The sequence below is a fragment of the Ambystoma mexicanum genome, chromosome 3p (genome assembly GCF_040938575.1).
Source record: "Ambystoma mexicanum isolate Mex_15411 chromosome 3p, UKY_AmexF1_1, whole genome shotgun sequence".
Classification (NCBI taxonomy): Eukaryota; Metazoa; Chordata; class Amphibia; order Caudata; family Ambystomatidae; genus Ambystoma; species Ambystoma mexicanum.
Window position 1 is genome coordinate 6,562,706 of NC_090925.1, and position 21,869 is coordinate 6,584,574.

General features: G+C 46.6%; 1 protein-coding gene across 3 annotated transcripts in view; it reads right to left on the reverse strand.

Annotated features, from left to right (window-relative positions):
• The window catches only part of FAM131B (family with sequence similarity 131 member B), a 446,901-nt gene that overhangs the window by 211,385 nt on the left and 213,647 nt on the right, over positions 1-21,869 (reverse strand). For all 3 annotated transcript variants that reach the window (XM_069650307.1, XM_069650306.1, XM_069650308.1), the window contains exon 2: positions 13,160-13,269. In XM_069650307.1, coding sequence (XP_069506408.1) covers positions 13,160-13,213 — 54 coding nt within the window. In that variant the 5' untranslated portion in view covers positions 13,214-13,269. The remainder of the gene's footprint in view (positions 1-13,159; positions 13,270-21,869) is intronic.

The window sequence follows — 21,869 nt, forward strand, 5'->3', positions numbered from 1 at the left end:
GATAGGATAGTGGTAGGGTCAGTTAGAAGCAAGCTCAAGGTGAAGGGATGCATTCTCCTATCTTTAGTTGTTAGGATAGTGGTAGGGTCAGTTAGCAGCAAGCTCAAGGCGACGGGAGGCATTCTCCTATCTTTAGTTGATAGGATAGTGCTAGGGTCAGTTAGAAGCAAGCTCAAGGTGAAGGGAGGCATTCTCCTATCTTTAGTTGATAGGATAGTGGTAGGGTCAGTTAGAAGCAAGCTCAAGGCGACGGGAGGCATTCTCCTATCTTTAGTTGTTAGGATAGTGGTAGGGTCAGTTAGAAGGAAGCCCGAGGAGAAGGGAGGCATTCTCCTATCTTTAGTTGTTAGGATAGTGGTAGGGTCAGTTAGAAGGAAGCACGAGGAGAAGGGAGGCATTCTCCTATCTTTAGTTGTTAGGATAGTGGTAGGGTCAGTTAGAAGGAAGCACGAGGAGAAGGGAGGCATTCTCCTATCTTTAGTTGTTAGGATAGTGGTAGGGTCAGTTAGAAGGAAGCACGAGGAGAAGGGAGGCATTCTCCTATCTTTAGTTGTTAGGATAGTGATAGGGTCAGTTAGAAGCAAGCACGAGGAGAAGGGATGCATTCTCCTATCTTTAGTTGTTAGGATAGTGGTAGGGTCAGTTAGAAGCAAGCTTGAGGAGAAGGGATGCATTCTCCTATCTTTAGTTGTTAGGATAGTGGTAGGGTCAGTTAGAAGCAAGCTTGAGGAGAAGGGATGCATTCTCCTATCTTTAGTTGTTAGGATAGTGGTAGGGTCAGTTAGAAGCAAGCTTGAGGAGAAGGGATGCATTCTCCTATCTTTAGTTGTTAGGATAGTGGTAGGGTCAGTTAGCAGCAAGCTCAAGGCGACGGGAGGCATTCTCCTATCTTTAGTTGTTAGGATAGTGGTAGGGTCAGTTAGAAGCAAGCTTGAGGAGAAGGGATGCATTCTCCTATCTTTAGTTGTTAGGATAGTGGTAGGGTCAGTTAGCAGCAAGATCAAGGCGACGGGAGGCATTCTCCTATCTTTAGTTGTTAGGATAGTGGTAAATTAGGACTTAGTTTGGACTGTGGACCCTATTCCTTTGGACATTCCCAAGACGACTGATGACGCACCTTAGTTAGTTTAATAGGCAGGGAGCAGCCCATAGAGATAGGGACCTCTAGGTGGGTGTTACAGTTATTCTTTTATACAAACATCATTGCAATGTCCTGAGTCAGTGTCCTCCTTCATACCTGCCACATTTCCCAGAGGTGCTACATGGCAAATCCTTTGGACACGCCCATTTAGCCCCCATTGTAGGAAATGGGACAGTCACAGGGAACACATTCAGGTCACTAGCCCTTTAAATCCCACAATACACAAGTCAGTTTGATAGGCCATATTCTGGTAAACGTGGGAGCCTGGATTCATCTGTATGGTTTTGGGGTGCTGAAGAGGCCAGAAAGTGACCATAATTCAATCACAGCCCTGGCCAAAGGGCCAAAGGGTCATTCTCTGGTGTAAAAGGGGAGGGCGACAGGTCTGAGTTAACTCCAGAGGAGACTGGAGGCGAAGCAGGGTTTCCCTTAAAGAGGCACACATTGAACCTTGAACTGAAAATCCCAGGGTTGTATGAACCGGTCCTGCCTCTGCTGGAGTCCTTCTGCCTTATTGAGGGGTCCAACGTGGACTGTTTGTTGCCAGTATATGAAAGTATTCAGTGTTCTAGGCCGCGGCCTGAGTAAAACTAGGATTACCACAAGCAGCAGGGCGGAGAGTAGCACACTCTGGTATGATGGAGCTTGTCGAGCTACCAAAAGGGTCCTAATCGAGTGTGGTAGGCGCCCTAGGGCCCAGGGCACACAGGCCCTTGTGGTTGCAAGAGCACAGTACGGCAAACTACTCTTAGGGGGAAGAAGAAGGTATACTCTGCACAACTTTGGTAAAACATTCTCCGGACAGCTAAATCCAGAGACGCCAAACGCTTCTGGCATCATGGAAGCATTCTGGAAGCAGTAGGGTGGTCCTCAAGCACAGGATACCATCTCTGAGATGGCTTGGATCTCGCATTTTGGATCCCTGTATAGTAGGGTTGCAGCCTCTAAAGGCCCTAGCAGGAGTCTGCCGCCGACTATATGTCTGATGTACAGGTTGCTGCCCCATTGGTGCTATCGATTCAGGACATTCAGAGGGCGTTAATGACCCAGAAGCCGGGAAAGCCCAGGGCCCTGATTTAGTTCTGTTGATTGGTTTAGAAAGGAGCCTATCATATGGCTTCCCTGTCTGCATCAGCTTTTTAATGCCCTGCTGGTCACTAACAGGGTTCCCTATTCTTGGGACCAGACAATCCTTGTCCCCATATTTAAAAAGGGTGACAGGGACTGTCTGGCTAGTTATCGTCCAATTTTCCTCCTTGATGCGGGGGGGGGGTTGTTCGCTAAGGTGGTGCTTGGATATCTGGAGGCCTGGTGCCAGGCTGGCTTCCAACGTGGTGTCAGCACGGTCGGCCAGGTCCTGCGGCTCTTGTTGATTTTGCACAAGTATACCGTGTTGAAGTCTATGAAAATCTATGCGCTCTTTGTAGATTTGAAGATTGCCTTTGACAGTGTACCGAGGGTGGGCCTGTGGGCTTAATTATCCAATTTAGGTCTGACACCGGATATATTGGGTGCAATACAGTCCCTGTACTGCAGCAACAGAGCAGTTATTAGGCACTCAGGGGGGGCAAAGGTATCCTCTAGAATAAAAGTTGAGGCTGGTGTGCAACACGGCTGTGTACTTGCCCCGATTCTGTTCTGTCTTTTTATTAACCGAGTGATTGAGTTACTATTGGTCGAACAGACTGATGCCCCTTCTTTGGTGTTGGAGAAAATTCCCATCTTACTATTTGCTGACGACGCGGTATTGCTTTCCCTGACGCCTGCGGGGCTCGGGAAGCAATTAGTTATTTTTGAGGCATTCTGCGTGTCCAAGGGACTTGAGATTAATTTGCAGAAAACTCAGTCCATGGTGTTTTGTAAACCTCGTGCCAAGAGGCATCCTTGCCTGAAAGCAATTTTGAGGGGTGGTTTGAACTGGTTGCGAACTTCGATTACTTGGGGGTCTGTCTAATGGCCAACTGTGCTTGGGCAGAACAGGTAAAGCGGGCGGGTTTAAAGTTGGCCAGGTGCAGTGCGGCCATATCTAGATTCATCCAGGTGCACGGGGCGGGTCCGGTCAGTATAACCCTGCAAATCTGTGAGACCAGGCAAGGCAAGCAGCCCTGTATGAGGTTGAGCTGTGGGGCACTCGAGATCTAGCAGACCTCGAGGCCGCTGAACAGAAATTCCTAAAATCGGCTCTGGGGCTCCGTGTGAATGCACCAAACACACCGGCATTGTGGGAACTAGGCTCGCAGAATATTGGGTTTGAAGCTCGACTGAGTCCGTTGTTTCTTTGGGCTAAACTGTGGTCTAGCAGTAAACTGGTCCATTACAGGAGAGTGGTCACCGATGTTCTGGCATGCCCGGGTGGCCCAAGCCTACCTTGGTTCCAAGCGATTCGCAGGGAGCAGCTGTCCGCAGCACGAATGGAAGGCTACTGGGTGCAGCCCGAGCCTATCTCAAGGAATTTCAAAGAATTATTCAAGAGGGCCTCTAGGATTAGATGGGAGTGTGACACTAGATCGATCCTTGACCACTCAGCCAGTCTAGCTCCCTATTTGGCCTGGAAATTAACTCCAGGATTCGAATGTTACCTGGAGCTTATGCCTCCCAAACTATCGAGGGCCCCACATATGAAGCTGTGCATTGGCATCCTGCCCTTGGCATCTCTGAAGCATTCTTGGAATGCGTCTTCTTCGGCCGTGGGGCGGTGGACAGCACGGGGCATTTTGTTTGTTCCGGTCCAGCCTACAGGTATGCAAGGAAGAAATATGTGTTGCCCTGATTATGCTCAAAGCTCTAATAGGGCACGCCTGGTGCCGCGCTTCTGTTAGCTGGGCGATCCTATCGTGTTTTTGGGTATGGGGCAAGCGACTCAAGCATATGACTGCCGGTGGGTACCTTTTATGAGCTGCATCTAAATGTATAATGTTATTTGATCTTTTAATGTCCATTGCTGGATTCCCAGATTTCTATGGTCTTATTGTATTGATGCATTTTATTGTTTTTCTGTGTATTGTATGACTTTCATGACCTAGGACTTGTCGACATAAAGTATTGATTGATTGATAAGTCAGAGGTGCCGCAGACATGCCAGCATGATAAAATTCCACATGCCCTGGCCTCCATTGTAGCATCTCACGTTGCCATACCTGCTCCCCAAACAGCTAGTGCAAGGAGCTGAAAGCAGCCAGGGTCAGGAGAGAACACAACACATCATTGTGAGAGGTTCAAGGTGAACCGCAGTGAATCACGCACAATTCACTCGACAAAGGAGGGCAATAGTGTAGCTGGGGGCTCTCTTCCCTTTGCAGTGGGAAGAAAAGTCCTGAGGAAACACATCAAAGGCCTCCCTGGGGCACATGCTACCCATCCTGCATGCTGGCAAACATGGCAGCCCTCACAATGAAAGATGAAACCCCGGTTAGACCCAGTGAAAGCCCTGGGGTCTCTGAAACACTAACACTGAAAGTTACACTAACACACAGACTGTGGGATATATATGTTTCTTTTCACTGCCATACAAGCACCATTCCTACGGATAGCAGCTATGGGTCCCTAATATCAGAAGGCAGAGGCGAGAGTCAGAGAAAGTTCAAGGTTACTGTATTCAAATTACCCAAAGTCACAGGGAATTCAAAAATGGTGGACATGCCCTTTGAGAGCTTGGTCCATCCTGCCAGTCCCTCACTCAGCACATGTAAACCAAATGTACCCAACCAATCCTAATTCCCCACCAATTGCCCATCACAGGTGCAGGTCCTCACAGGGAGCACAGGCCAAAGGGGGAATATACATGTCTAGGCTTCCACACAAAGTGGGTGGATGTTTCCAGAAGGAACTGCTGAGAGACGTTTGGAGGAAAGAAACAGTTAAGTGAGTGAGAATAGCCTGGAGAAAAAAGGAGTTTGGAGAGTGAGAGGACCCTAGAGAGGAGAATGTGCTTGGAGATGGGCCGAGGGTCTGAGACAAGAGGGGGAGAAAGTGGCTGGGTAAATGAGGAGGAGCTTGGACATCATAAGGTTGCAGTTAGAGAAGTTTTACAGGAGAGTGAATTCATAACGTGGCGCTGGAGAAATGGAGGAGGGTGAACCTCACAGGAAGGTGGTGGAGAATTGAGGAGGGTGAACCTCACAGGAAGATGGTGGAGAAATTGAGGAGGAGGGTGAACACCACAAGGAGTTTGTTGGAGAAATTGAGGAGGAGGGTGAACACCACAAGAAGTTAGTTGGAGAAATTGAGGAGGAAGGTGAACACCACAAGTAGTTGGTGGAGAAATTGAGCAGGGTAAACACCACAAGGAGGTGGTGGAGAAATTGAGGAGGAGGGTGAACACCACAAGGAGGTGGTTGGAGAAATTGAGAAGGAATGTGAACATCACAAGGAGGTGGTGGAGTAAATGAGAAGGGTGATCCTCACAGGAAGGTGGTGGAGAATTGAGGAGGGTGAACCTCACAGGAAGATGGTGGAGAAATTGAGGAGGAGGGTGAACATCACAAGGAGTTTGTTGGAGAAATTGAGGAGGAGGGTGAACACCACAAGGAGTTAGTTGGAGAAATTGAGGAGGAAGGTGAACACCACAAGTAGTTGGTGGAGAAATTGAGCAGGGTGAACACCACAAGGAGGTGGTGGAGAAATTGAGGAGGAGGGTGAACACCACAAGGAGGTGGTTGGAGAAATTGAGAAGGAATGTGAACATCACAAGAAGGTGGTGGAGATATTGACGAGGATGGGGAACCTCACAGGAAGGTGGTTGGTAAAGCAGAGAAAGAAGACAGTGACTATCAGGAGGATGTGGTAGAAGACATTAAAGGGGCAAAGGGTGAATATCAGGAGCAGGTGGTAGAAGACATTAAAGGGGCAAAGGGTGAATATCAGGAGCAGGTGGTAGAAGACATTAAAGGGGCAAAGGGTGAATATCAGGAGGATGTGGTAGAAGACATTAAAGGGGCAAAGGGTGAATATCAGGAGCAGGTGGTAGAAGACATTAAAGGGGCAAAGGGTGAATATCAGGAGCAGGTGGTAGAAGACATTAAAGGGGCAAAGGGTGAATATCAGGAGGATGTGGTAGAAGACATTAAAGGGGCAAAGGGTGAATATCAGGAGCAGGTGGCTGCAGACCCTAAGGAATGGGCTTAGAGATGTTAGAGGGGACTGGGAGAAAATCAGGAAGAAGGGGGCACAGAGAGCCATAAAAGGGAGGCTCTGGAGGGCACATCTGGCTGAGACAAGGTAGGGAAAAGCCCCAATCTGACAGGGTTGCACTCACTGCAGGAGGAGGAATGAACAGGTGGCGGGTGTCAGGAACAGGCACAGAGCCTGAGTGGGGACAACATGGTTGAACTCCAGGAGAGAGGAAGGTGACAGTCCCTTTAAGAACATGATAGCCAATGCTCTCTGACTGCCAGATGCTTGCTCTGGGCCTTCACCCATAGGTGTGGAATAAGCTCTCATTACCTGCACGAGTATCAAAGACTGGATCCCAAGAGAGTGACTCATAGAGCGAGAGGGGGACATGTGTGGGAATACCCTTTGGTCCCAGGATTGAGGAGGAGGGAATCTGGGTTCAGGAATCCCTTAAAACCTGAAAACAAGCAAAAGAGAGAAAGTGGTTGGGAAACCCTACAAACCCAGTATGCGAAGAATAAAGAAGAAGTGTTCGGGGACCCCTCTAGTCCTGCAACATGGAGCTGAACTTGGGGTTTAGGAACTGGCTGAGATCAGCGCAGGCAGTTATACATTGAGCTCTGAGGTCTGCTTAAGTTCTTCAAGCTATTATTACTATTATTATTTTGGACGCACCCTTTATGTTTTCCTATAATATAATCACCAGTAAAACCTCCACAGTATGTTATAGTGTCTTACATTTGTACAGCACCTACATGGGCGTCTCATGCTGGCCCTTGCCACCGTTGTGATTGTGCAAAACTGTAAGAAGTGGGAAGGTGCCGAAACAAGTCTGTGCATAATAGGGAGGCACAGAAGGATACAGAACTAAAAAGTGCTGGAGACGAACCGCAGAGGCATAGACAGGGTAGGGCCTGAGTGGGCAAGGCCCACCCACAATCTGTAAAGGCCTGTTAATGTCACTGCGGTGTGCCTAAACTTCAGGTCCCACTTGTTAGACAACCCTGGCTACGGCAAGGTGAAAGACACCAAATGGGGTGGACGTTGAGGAGGTTTCTGAAACAGCGGTGGTCGAGACAGAGGATGCAACAAAGAGAAAGAGGAGACAGAGGAGGTGGAAAAGACAGAAAGTGGCAGAGACAGTGGTGACAGTGACAAAATGGTATCACAAGCAGAGACACAGCAGAAACAGAGAAAAGGGCAGAGTCAGTGGCAGCACAGACAGAAAAGCAGCAGGGACAGAGGAAGCGGCAGGGAGAGGAAGCGCTAGAGAGAAATGAAGCAGCAGAGACAGAGGTAGTGGCATAGACAGAGGTGACAGTGAGAAACTGGAAACACAAACAGGGAGACAGAGGAAACAGAGAACAGTTCAGAAACAGAGGTAGCAGAGCCAGAGAAAGCTGTAGGAACAGAGGAAGCAGCAGAGAGAGGAAGCGGCAGGGAGAGGAAGTGGCAGAGAGAAAGAAAGCAGCAGAGAGAGAAGTGGAAGAGACAGAAGAATTGATAGAGCCAGAGGAGACAGAGGCAGCAGTGACAGAAGAAGCAGAAAAAAGAGGATATGTCAGAGATAGAGGAGGCAGTGTCAAAGGAAGTGACCGAGGCAGAAGGGAGAGTCAAAGTAAGCTGCAGAGACAGAGGTAGGAGTGACAGAGGAGTGGAAGAGACAGAGGAACTGACAGAGGCAGCAGAGACAGAGAAGGTGGCAGAGTCAGAAGCAGCAGAGTAAGAGGAACTGACAGGGACAGAGATAGCAGAGTCAGAGGAATGGGAGAGACAGAGGGACTGAGAGAGGCGGCAGAGACAGATGAAGTAGCAGAGACAGAGTAAGCAGAGTCTGAGGAGTGGAAGAGGTAGAGGAAGTGGCAGAGACAGAAGCAGCGAGTTAGAGGAATGGAAGTGGCAGAGGAACTGATAGAGATGGCAGAGTTAGAGGAAGTGGCAGAGACAAAGGAAGCAGAGTCTGAGGAGTGGAAGAGAGAGGAAGTGGCAGAGACAGAAGCAGCAGAGTCAGAGGAAAGGAAGAGACAGAGGAACTGACAGAGATGGCAGAGTTAGTGGAAGTGGCAGAGGCAACAGAGTCAGAGGATTGGAAGAGACAAAGGAACTGACAGAGGTGGCAGAGTCAGAGGAAGTGGCAGAGACTGAAACAGCCGAGTTCGAGGAGTGGAAGAGTCTGAGTAATTGGCAGATTGGCTGCCAACTGCACAAAGTGTAACAAATTCAACTTTAGAACCTCGGAGCTCGAGCATCATATCGACATTAGCTCCAGAAATCTATTGTTTAATAGAAACCGCTATTGCAAAATCAACTGACTCAAAAGACCAGGGAGCCTCAGCTACCAGTGTCACTCAGTCAGTTGGAGCCCAGCTAAAAAAGTCAACAACAGTGAATGCAAAACGACCAGCTTTGCATTCATTAGTTTTATTGTGTCGTCCATTTCCCTGTGTCCAATATGATTTGAATCGGAAGTCCATTCTGACAATTTTCTCCGAAATACCTGAATTGGGTGACATTCATTCCGTTGACATTCAATTGGTTAAATTTGAGGATCCACAACTTCTTTCATCGGTTAGACTATGGTTAAACTTGAGAGTTGTTCTAAATACGATTTGGCTAATGAAAAAACAGCTGTATGAAATGGGACTTATTATAAATGTGAACAATTCAACATCCAAATTTGCATTGCCTAAACCCCCACCAAATCCATCATTGTGTGTGTCTAATCTAGAGAGCAATAGCCCAAACAATGTTGGTTTGACTCTGCGACAATCTAATGGAAGAAAATCTTGCAATTGTCAAACTATGCATTAACCAGGCCACTCCATGGAGCGAACCACAATCTCTCTCATTAGTTGGAACACGGGAAGATTCCATCACCTGATAAACGGTCGAAATTCAAATTTGCAGAATGCTGACATAGCAATGTTTCAAGAGACATGGCTTACCACAGTTCCAACTTGGGACAAACATGATGTCTATTTGAATCCGGCTCAAAAATCAAATTATGGTAGACATACTTCTGGGGTTTTAATAGCCGTAAGACAAAATTCATCATTTAAATCAGAGAATTGGATATCTCCCAATCCTTTTCTGCAAATGATAAAATTACAAGTAGGCACCGTAACATATGCTTTGATAAACACTCATTGGAATCTTATCGGTATTTCCGATAATATCTTTATGAGAGATGTGGTTCGCTTTTTGGATCTAGTATGCCTAGATAACCCCATATCCTTTGTTATTATAGCAGGGCACTTAAATTTACATTGTTTAGGGAAATCTGTACATACTACTAGACTTAGAGCACGGAACCACTTTGTCAATTCATGAAGTTTGCAAATGTTAAATGGCACATTCATAGACAATATACCTCCTCAACCAACAGGGCACAGAGGTGAGACAACAGCAATTATCGATTATATCTATATCAATCAGGAGATTATTGCTGATGTCACAAAATTTTACATTCAGTCTACGGCCTTGAGTGATCATAATTGTCTAGTAATGAATTGGCAGGTAAAAGAACCCCTGATTAACTTTAGAGATACATGTCCGGCCAATCTCATTACAGTTAATAGTGGAGGCAACAGATTACGATGCAGTGAAACTTCCTTAAAAAGTTTCAATCGATTTTATGCCTTAGAGTTAACCAAAATAAGCGCAGACCAGCATGCCGAAATTGTATATCATGATCTAATGCAATTGTTTCAATCCTAAAAGAAAAAACAAATGGTCAACAAGGTTCAGACCCTACATGTATGTAACATGAAAGTAGAAATAGCAAAAATTATGTTTCGCTCGAAGAAACGACAAGCAATGAAACTTCCACTTAATATTAGAGGAACAATATTAACTAACATTAAAACAAGGTATGAAAATTGGTTACAACACCATAAAGCTTCCTTATATCAAAACGATGGTGAAACCATGTTAAGTGCCCTGGCAGGGAAGAACACAGCACAGATATGGGCCATCATCAATCAATCTAGCGCAGGACATCAAATTGTGTATTAATCTAATAATGTTTCAGAACTTGCCTGGATTAAATATTATACGAATCTCTATCGACCGCCAGCACACAAACATTATATTAACCCAGTGCAAACTGCTGACAAGTTTTGCTTAACTTTTGATAAGGAAGATATTGAGTACTATATTAACAGAGCAAATCAATCGAGAGCCTGTGGGCCAGATGGGTTATCTAATCACATTCTAAAACAATATCCCAAACTATGGTAAGAAATACTACATAATATGTTCTCTAATATCATTCAGACACAGAAAATTCCCAAGTCTTGGAAACATTTGATTATCCTCCCGATTTACAAAAAGGGCGATAGATCTAATCCGGCAAATTATAGGCCCATTGCCCTCTTGGATGCCCCAGGAAAAATATTCAATCAAATTGTTCTCAGGGATCTAAACAGGTGGGCAATGGTCCTAGGGAAAAGAGATCCATTCCAAGCAGGTTTTGTCTCTGGATTGGGAACCTCCCCAAATATCATGACACTGAACATGTTAAGATCTCAATATGCCACCCGGAATCAACCACTGTATCTTGCATTTGTTGATTTCCGGGTGGCATTTGACTCTGTTGATCGTGAGCTACTTTATAAAAAAAAATGGCTCAGTATGGTTGTCCATCGTCTTTGATCTCCATAATCAAACAACTACATACAAATAAAACATTGCAAGTTCGACTTAGAATAGAAGGGTTGTTATCCGCATTTATTTCCACAGAGCGAAGGCTCAAGCAGGGCTGCATCTTGGCTTCCTTTTTATTCAATCTTTTAATTCTTGATTTAGGTGAACAGCTAACAAATGTCGTAAATGATGAGCCAAAATTGGCTAGTCAACATATAGCCTGGATGTTATATGCAGATGATCTCATTTTGTTATCCCAAACTCCCAGTGGACTTCAAAACTTATTGAACACATTATCTAAATATTCAATAGAAAATAATCTTGTAATTAATTTGGAAAAGACCCAGGTTGTCACCTGTCGTCGAAACAGGACTATCTTTCAAAAGAGCTATAGATGGCACCTGCAAAATGTGGCATTATTGAATGTTTCTGAATATAAATATCTGGGTTCAATGGTGTATAACGTTTTGTCTGATACAGATTACAACACAACACTGAATCTTAAACTGCAAACTCTAAAATTACAGGCGAACATTCTGGCATTCAAATATGGGAAATTCTCATGTAAACATATGATGTTTTATCAAGCCAAAGTGGTACCGATCCTGTTGTATGGAGCTGAAACCAAGCTACCAATGAAGTGTCACATCTGGGACTTGTGTGAAGCTCAGTTTTGGAAATCTGTGTTGAATTTACCAAAGTGCACTCCACTACCTATAATTCGATTTGACTGGGCCTAGTATCACTATCTGCACAATTACTATGGAAAATGTGTAATTTATTTCGTGAGTGTCTATTAGGTCTTGAGAAAAATACCATCTTGAGCACAGTTGCATACCATCTTTTCAACTTTGCACATACGTTCCCATTTAAATGGCAAAGTTATGTATTGGATGCGCTATCGGATGCGTGTATATCAATAGAGATTTTGTTAACAAATCCAGATTGTGCAAAATTGAAATTATTCCAGCATGATTGGATTTGTAATAGAGCCAAATGGTGTACCTATAAAGACTTTAATGAGCAATTATTTGGGTCAAAAAAACTCTGGGTAATGTCAGATTATTTGTTAAAGTTTCCATCACCGTATATTAGACAACGGTATATGCGATTCCGATTCAATTTATTGCCAACATTGTAGTTTTGGTCTTGATATAAAATCTCAAGAAACATTACAACATCTTGTTGTCATTTGCCCCACACTAACATTGATGAGAAAAATCAATTTTCATAAATGATTATGCTTGTATGCTCCTATGACTGAAGAAGAGATTTGGTTCGCAATCTTTACTAGTAGAAAATTGGCAATTAGAATTGTGGTAGTGCAATATCTAGACACTATATTGTCAATGGTTAATGTTGAGTCTAAGTAGTAATTGGGAAAACAAATCCAATAGATGTCACCTATGGCTGTAAAGGTCACCGTATTTTAGTTATTATGAGACTGGGATTCTATGCAGTTAATCATTGCAGCAAGCCAAATTAAGAAATATTGCCAGTTCACTTATGTAATTAATTTGTATTATGTACATTTATTTTTGTTATGTATGAAAACTGTAGATATATTTTATGTTCATGTATTTTGTGTGTTAGGTTTGAAAGGTTGTTTATCAGCCAACCAAATAATAAAAACATGTAGCAGAGTCAGAGGAAGTGGCAGAGACAGAGGCAACAGAGTCAGAGGAAGTGGAAAGGTAGCAGAGTGAGAGGAAGTGGCAGAGACAGAGGAACTGATAGAGGCAGCAGAGTCAGAGGAAGTGGCAGAGACAGAGGCAACAGAGTTAGAGGAATGGAAGAAACAGAGGAACTGAAACAGGCAAAAGAGTCAGAGGAAGTGGCAGAGACAGAGGAACTGATAGAGGTAGCAGAGTCAGAGGAAGTGGCAGAGACAGAGGCAACAGAGTTAGAGGAATGGAAGAAACAGAGGAACTGACAGAGGCAGCAGAGTCAGAGGAAGTGGCAGAGACAGAGGAACTGATAGAGGTAGCAGAGTCAGAGGAAGTGGCAGAGACAGAGGCAACAGAGTTAGAGGAATGGAAGAAACAGAGGAACTGAAACAGGCAAAAGAGTCAGAGGAAGTCGTAGTGACAGAGGCAGCTGAGTCAGAGGAAGTGGCAGAGGCAGCAGAGTCAGAGGAAGTGGCAGAGGCAGCACAGTAAGAGGAAGTGGCAGAGACAGAGGCAGCAGAAACCGAGCAGTGGAAGAGACAGAGGAAGTGACAGAGACAGATTTGGCTGCCACATGCAGGCATCCTTCCCTCACCTCGGTGGAGGGCCGGTGTGTGCTGCTCCCATGCAGGGAGCTGGTGCTGTCCATGTTGAGCTGGTCCACATCTTTTAACCCCTTCCAGTCCACAGCCACGCCTTCATTACCTGTAGAGTGTGGAAACAGCAATGAGACTGTGCAGGTCCTTTCTCCACTCACTGCGGCTCCAGAAGCATAAAGAGGCAAAGTCAATACATTGTAAATCACATTCTTCTAGAGAAAGGAAGATACTTAGAGCAGGGCCTGCACAATCTAAAATGGAAGGCACTAGTCAGTCAAGCAGATACATTCAAAGAGAGTGTTTACCTTTACAAGAGGATCCCACTGACTTCCAAGTAGTCAAAGGGAGTGTTTTTATGTGAGGGTTTTTATGGGAAAGGACTTTGATGGACAATTTTGTATTTTAATTGTGTTAATTATACAGCAGGAAATTTAATAAAGCAATATAATGAGCAGGGTCAGACTGGGACAAGAAAAAGGCCTGGACACCCAAAATAAAGTGGCCCAACACTCACCTCAAAAAAGTGGCCCACCTGTCGCCTCAAAAAAAGTGGCCCTCAAACCATCACGTCAATTCACGACTTTACAGAAAATTCTATCCTAAAAACTCACACCTGGATAAATTGCCCTTTGCAGCTGTGAGACACTTTGGAATGTGTGCCCGAGACCATTGTATGTCCCAGTCTGACCCTTGGCAAACCCTTTAATGATGACTGGCCTATTTCAAACACCAGAGTTTCTGTCTGGGGCAGCAGGAAGTTCCATATTCATATTAGACAAAACTCTGCCTCCATTCTGTGGGCAGGCTGAGTCACAAAAGTGAACCTGCCAGTGCAAGATGGTTGAGTGTTGGCAGATTCGCTTTTCTGAATCTTCCCACCTCTCCAATGTGGAGCCCAAGAGCTGACCACCTGCAACCTACCGGAAGCTCACCCCGCCTCTCCAATGTGGAGCCCAAGAGCTGACCACCTGCAACCTACCGGAAGCTCACCTGGCTTCCCAGATGCCACCCTGCACCCATCTTTTTGGAGAACGCACATGGCGATTAAACACTCGCCATAATGCAAAAAGGCAAAAAGGCGACAGTGTCATCATTAGACGAGCTTTGAGGCGAATCCGGTCGCACTGTCCGCTACATAAAAATAAGTCATTTCTTAGGACAGACAGGATGTTGCCTCACATTAAGGAGTACCCTGCAGCCTTGAGACTGGAATAGGAATAGTAGAATATTTTGTTTTCTGAACGCTCTAAAAAGAAAGAAATGCAGTGATTTCGTCTAGAAATGCCACTGCCACGGAATTACTACCGCACTAGCGGTAACCTCGTTACCCATTCATTTGCGGTGAGGGTGAGACACTTGGAGCGCCCAGCCCTAACCTGATTACTGCCCCCTCCCCTCCCACGAACCTTATATCTCGGTAACCACATTTCGCCAAAATTGGTTTAGAAGCTATGTGTGTGTGTGTTTTTTTTTTCTCTCCCGCCCCAATTCCGACAGATATAAAAAGATATTGCGGGCCAGGGTTGCTGACAAGAGCGGGACGGAGGCGAATCTCCCTGAGACCCCAAGCTCCTACGGGGGTCCCCCTTCTAATGACAGTTTCCACCCACTTGGGGGTTTGGTTGGGGGGAGAAAGCCAACCCCTTCCCCATGTCCAACTCATGTCCCCCTGCATATATATAAATATATATATATATATATATATGATACGTATTTCGAGAATGTGTCCCAAAATGAACTCCATTCATGCTTTCATTATTTATTTATTTGTATATGCACACCCTTAGAACAGAACCGTCTAAGTAAGTTTATGGAACCACTATAGCTAGAATGTATCCATTTAAGTGGATGCTGGAAATAGTTTGCAGGATGGTTGCATAAAAGCTTGTATATAAAATGTGTCTATATTCCACTTGTCAGGTCTGCCAGCGCACCAACTGTTATAATGTAATGCCCTTCGAAGCGCCAAGACCGCACCGGCAAGCACTAGGTTTTTCATCGTTACTGTAGGGACCGTATGCAGGGCTTTACAATAGACACTTGACGTGCATAAGGATTCTTTTCGGTGGAGGTGAGGGTGTCAGCAGGCGAAGTTGTAATTGTTACCTGTGGAGTAGGGCGAAGGCTGGTGGTCCTGTAGCGCCCCCGGGGTGCAGTTGCCAGTGCTGAGCGGGGGGCACCTGGGGCTGGCCCCTAAGCTGTCTCGTAGCCGGGTGTACTGGAAGCTGTTGGCCTGGCTGCAGGAGCTGAAATCAGCGTAGGCTGATGCTTTCATGGCGGCCATGCACAAGTCGTACGCTTTGAGGTACGAGTAATCCATTTTGTACATAGAGGGGACAAGTCCAGGGGAGAGAAGGGTTGAGCACCAGGGCCAAGAAAGAGAATTGAATCAAAGCACTGTGGGGGAGAGTAGAATTCAAGGACCGGGAGAAACATGCTACCCAGTAGCAGAAACTCTGCCTCGTTTGGAACAAGTGGGCTTTGGGAAAAAGGTGGCAATCTTCTTTCTCTGTCCGTGTCTATTTCTTCTTTGCTGCGCTACTTCCTTCTGTCTTTCTCCCCTATCAATCACGAAATGCAATCCCCTTGCTGTGCACCCCTCTAAATGTTCTTGTCACCGAGGGTTGATGCTCTTCTGAAGTTGACTTGAAGATTGGCTCCGGTTTGTGCGCTGGCAGCCATACAGATTTTTTTCTATCCCTCGATCAAGCGCCTGCCTGGAGGGAAGGAAGAAGCAATTTGTAACTTGTTGCAAATGTGCACGGACCCAACTCAGCCTGCCTGGGCCCTCATGATGTTACTAAATAGTAACACTGCTGGTGCCATAGTGTTAAACGGGAAATCATTTTGTACCTCCTTTCTAATATATATTGGCCTGAGCCCAGTCGCTCTGCGAAGAAAACCCTGTTTCAAAAGTTCCGATTTTGGATCGACTTCACCACCATTTTGGGATCATCCGCCATTTTGATTTCTGTTCATATGTAACTCTGTGTTCTAAAATGGTGGACTGTGTTTCCAACTTGTAACCGAGCCTTCCCGACCTTTACACTAAGTTAATGGTTAGACTGTCCGCGGGCCTAATGTTTAGACTGGGTAAAGAGACCTTGTCCCATACATGACTTGTGGTTTTAGGATTGTCTGCACCAATAAGACTCATCCACCAACATACATCGAAGACAATATAAAGCAAATGTTGAGCGTGGACACTGGCTGAACTGCATTGTGAAGGGACATGTGCTAAGGCTTACTGCTAAACCTGGGAATACACTTTGCCATTGTAACTTGTTTGAATGTAAACCAAATGTAATCCGCGTGCATATTGTTGTATAAGCCATAAGTGAACTCAGCACGAACTCTAGACCATGGATTATTAATTTGCAGAGGGGCTGGACATTATTACTGAAATTGTATAAATGTATGAATGTCCAGATGTCCAGTACCTCTCACTCCTCACATTGAAGGGCTGGTACTCACTGTGATGTACTGAGGGCCAGATAGCTATCTGAATTTGTTTCTTTGTAACTGCGCAGTATTAAAGATCTGTGAATCTTTATAAGCCCGTGTTTGGTGTATTTCCTTTTGTGGTACTCAGCCTCGATATTTTCTCTTGCTTTTACAGATGGCGCCCGAATAGGGACCCTCAAGATTGATGCCATCTCGTTGAAGGTTGACGCAGCTATCGGACCGGGATTGGACGGTGAAAAAGGAGGCCCCTTTCTTGGTTGAGAAGCAATACCTCAACAGTACTGCACGACCCGATCCCTGGACGGTGAGCCCGCGATCCGAGACGGCATCTTGACGAGGGTCCATATATCGAGGCGGGCAGTTTTGCCGAAATCACCAACCACGTGGGACCTTTGTAGTTCTTTGTAATCCGATCGGACCTCCTTTGTCCTTTGATCAGGTGAGTCATGATGTCAGGGCTGGGCCACGTGTTGGGGCCAAAAAGCAGATTGCAGCCACTGTGGGGGCTGCAGAAGGGGTGTTAGCCCCCCTAAAAAGCCCTACCCAGTACTCAAGGCGGGTTCTCCATCCCTTTTGCAGAAAGAAGTCCCTGGGATGGAGAACCGCCTTGGAACTACATTTCCCAGCAGGCTGTGCCTTGCACGAGCCTGCTGTCAGGAAATGCCACGCCCGCGCTAATGCGCATGCGCGAGCCGCGCCATCGGGACGACGCTCGCAATTCCGGACGCAGAGGAGAGAAGACGTGTTTCATCTGAGCTCCGGCAGGCACGCCTACGCGGGGCATAAGCTTCCGCCTGAACACCCCAGGCCCCGCGCACAACTAAAGATAAGTTTCTCTTTTTGAAGCACTTGTTGTCGGCTGTGCTTTCGGCTGGGATTGTCGGTTTAGATACCGAACCGCGAACTGGGGCAGAGGCACGAGAAGCATCGCGCACGAGTCCCCTTGTAAACTGGGAATCCATACATAGACCCTGCATGATTTGGGCAATGCCGTGACTAATTGCCCACGCACTGAATGCGGGGAAAACATTCCTGAGGCAACTCGGAGTGAAGTCAACTACGAGTTGTTTTCGCCCGCACTGACAATGTGTTTTGGTATTTTGCAGTGAAAGCTGAGCGTACTTCGGCTGAGCGTACTTTGGCTGAGCACACAAACAAGTCAGGAGGATCGGAGGCACCAGCCAGCAATCAGAGCTAAGTGCGGTTTTTGGTGCATGAGAATAATGTGAGGGGGGTTGGTGTTCACGCACATGATTTGGGAAGCATGCTGCATGAGTTAATGCCGGTGTGCTTCATGTTGCTGCTGCACTGGTCAGCACTTTAATGTCATAAGTGTCCTACTGCACTGGTCAGCACTTTAATGTCATAAGTGTCCTACTGCACTGGTCAGTACTTTAATGTCGTAGTGTCCTGGTTTAGGAGCTCCAGTACAAAGGCTCCCTTCGAAGGGCACACAGTGTGGGTGAGGTGCATGAGTGCATGGGCGGAGTTTGTCCATCGGAGCGGCGCACAGGAGCCGAGGAGTATGTTTCCCTAAAGAACCCCCACCTATCCATAACAACTTCCTAACCCTCTTTCCGGTTATCCTGAACTCCCTCTACCCATCCAAACCAACGGACCCTAACCCTCTTTCCCCGGCGGGTCAAGGTGGCCTGTGGTTTTTACATTCCAGGTGCTAAGACCCAACGGGGAGGCAGGTGTTTGTGCTGCCTCTGCGCCAGACAACAGGAGCCTGACAGAATTGCGAGCCCAAGTATACTAGGCGCCCGGGCAGTACAACCATGGCTGACGTAGTGACCCTACTTCAGGAACTAAAGGCGGAATTAGCCGCAACTAGACAGGATTATCAAGACCTGGCAGGGCAAGTACACAACCTAACGATTCAAACCCAGGCCAAAGCAACCCCCTTACCCAGAGCTTCCCCCCCAACCCCTGTGCAGGTGCAGGTGTCCACGGAGCCACCCTTACCCTTAGCTGCCCCAGAGAGGTACCATGGAGACCCCCAACAATTCAACCAATTCGTCATGCAGTGCCAATTGCACTTTCTGACTAAACCAGCTGTGTTCAGGACAGCTCAAGCGCGCACGGCGTTTGTAATCTCCTACCTCACTGGGGATGCTGCTTCTTGGGCCACACCCTTGGTTCGTAAAGATGACGCCTTGCTATACAATTGGGACACGTTCCTGGAGGAGTTCGGCAAAATATTCAATCGACGCTCAGCATCCTTGATTAAGGACAGGGAACTACTCACTTTAAAGCAAGGAAGCAGAGACCTAGTGTCTTACGTGACAGCCTTCAACCGATTGGCTATGGAGACCGATTGGCCACAGGACAAAAGAATGGCTCTGTTTTATCAAGGCCTTAGGGAAGATCTAAAAGACCTCATTGCTCAGGTGGACCCACAGCCTGAAACATGCTCTACAATGATAGACTTAGCACTCCGCTTGGAGCAACGGCAGAGTGAACGCCGGCAGGATAAACGTAAGTGGGATACTAAACCCCTGGCACGACTGGATCAGCAGAAAACTTACAGAGCGGTGGAAAGAGCTGCTGACGAACCCATGCAGATCGGGACGGTTCGCGGCCCGCTGTCCAAGGAGGAAAAGGACAAAAGAAGACGAGAAAAATTATGCTTGTACTGTGGTAAGGCCGGCCATTTCGTACGTGAATGTTCTGCCAAACCACCTAAAGAAGGGGGTTCGGGAAACGCCGCAGCTCGCCCATGAGGGTGGCAAGGACGAGCGAAACTAAAAACACCCCGAGGCTACTGGCCAATACTCAACACAACCAGGCAGCACATGTCATGCTTCCAGGCAATCTAAGTTGGCAAGGCAAACGCATTCCTGTGTCTTTAATGGTAGATTCTGGAGCTACAGGCAATTTTGTAGACGAGCAGGTAGCGCTAAGATTAGGTCTTCCGTTGAGCAACAAGGCACTGAAAGAAGAAGTTAAATCGGTGGATGGTTCACCCCTAATCTCAGGACCCATTACCCAGCAAACTCATCTCTTACACCTGGAATGCGGAAAGTGTCATCAAGAGACAATACAATTCGATGTTATTGCAGCTCCACAGTTTGGCTTCATTTTGGGGTTACCATGGTTAAGGCTCCATAACCCCACCGTCAACTGGAGTTCGGGAACGTTGCTGTTCCAGTCAAGACATTGCTGTAGGATCTGCGGAACGCCGGGGGATTCGCCTCACTTCATAGGAGGCGTGGAGACAGTGTTGCCGGAAGTATATGAAGATTACCGGGATGTTTTTAGTAAAGTGGCAGCTGAGACCTTGCCTCCACACCGATCGTTTGACTGCAGGATCGATCTCGAGGCTGGAGCGATCCTCCCCTGCAGTAGAATCTACGCCCTTACGGAGTCAGAAAATGAACATCTAAAAGAATACATTGACACCAACTTGGCAAATGGATTTATTAGGCATTCAACATCTCCAGTCTCTTCGCCCCTGTTTTTCGTGCCCAAAAAATCCGGAGAACTCAGGACATGCATCGACTACAGAGCGGTCAACCGCATTACCATCAAAAACCGCTACCCTCTTCCCTTGATTCCAGTGTTATTAGACCAGGTGCGTGGTTCGACGGTATATACGAAACTTGATTTGCGAGGGGCATATCACCTTGTGAGAGTAAGACAAGGGGATGAGTGGAAGACAGCTTTCCGCACAAAATTCGGCCTATACGAGTACCAAGTTATGCCCTTTGGACTTTGCAACGCCCCTGCCGCATTCCAACACTTCCTGGACGAGGTTCTACGAGGATATCTGGATGTGTTCGCGGTGGTGTACATCGATGATATACTGATCTATTCACAAAGCATGGAAGAACACCGGGGCCATGTGAGGGCAGTGTTGCAGAGATTGAGGGAGCACCAGCTCTACGCTAAATTAGAAAAATGTGAGTTCCACCAATCCACAGTAGAGTTTCTGGGATTCATTTTGTCACCCCAAGGAGTGAATATGGACCAGAAGAAGGTACAAGCTATCATCGACTGGCCATCTCCAACTTCAGTAAAGGACGTCCAGACGGTGCTAGGCTTCGCGAACTTCTACCGTCGCTTCATAGAGGGATTTGCTAAAAAGGTTCAGCCTATTACCCGTCTCTTACGAAAGGGAATACCATTCCAGTGGGATGCAGAGGCAGAAGCAGGGTTCCGAGCCCTGAAGGACACGTTCATCACAGCACCGGTTCTCATGCATCCAGATCCAACCAAACCCTATGTAGTAGAGACTGATGCATCAAGCTATGCCATCGGCGCCATCCTGTCACAACGTGATGACAACGGACAGTTGCACCCCGTCGCCTATTACTCCAGGACATTGTTACCCGCAGAACGGAACTATGTAATAGCAGACAAGGAGCTGTTAGCCATCAAAGCAGCCTTTGGGGAATGGCGCCATTACCTAATGGGGGCCCGACACACCATCACTATATTTACTGACCATCGTAACTTACAATTTTTGAAGTCGGCCAAGGCCCTTAGTCCCAGACAGCTACGATGGGCCATGTACTTTTCAGAGTTTGACTTTGTTGTAACATATCGTCCGGGCATAGACAATAGGAAAGCGGACATTCTGTCACGATATCCCGAGCCCAACACTGAACACTCAGAACCCAAGGAAGAGGTCAAGCCAATAATAAAACCAAGTTGCATTGTAGGAAGCATCGTAGTAGACAACATGTTTGAAGACATCCGGAAAGCAATGTCTGTACTAGATTTAGCGCAATGGATGGCGCAGGATGCGGATCGGACAATCAAGGATGGATTGCCTTTTTTCAAAAAAGCCCTGTACATACCCACTACACCACTTCAACGACAAGCAATTCAGTGGTGTCATGACTCGCCTTTTGTAGGTCATCCCGGCTCGACAAAAACCATAGAACTACTAAGGAGGCACTTTTGGTGGCCGGGTATGAAGAGGGATGTGCAATGTTACATTTCCAACTGTGATACTTGTATGAGAAACAAATCCGAACATAAGAAACCAGCAGGACATCTGCAACCATTGCCAACACCGCCAACTCCTTGGCATACCATTTCTTTAGACTTGATAGTGGAGTTACCCCTCAGCCACGGATTCACATCCATCCTTGTAGTCGTAGACTACCTCACCAAGATGGCTCACTTCATACCCTGTAAGAGCACGCCAACAGCTAGTGAACTGGCCGATCTGTTCCTGCAGAACATAGTTCGACTGCACGGAATCCCATATAATGTAATCTCGGACAGAGG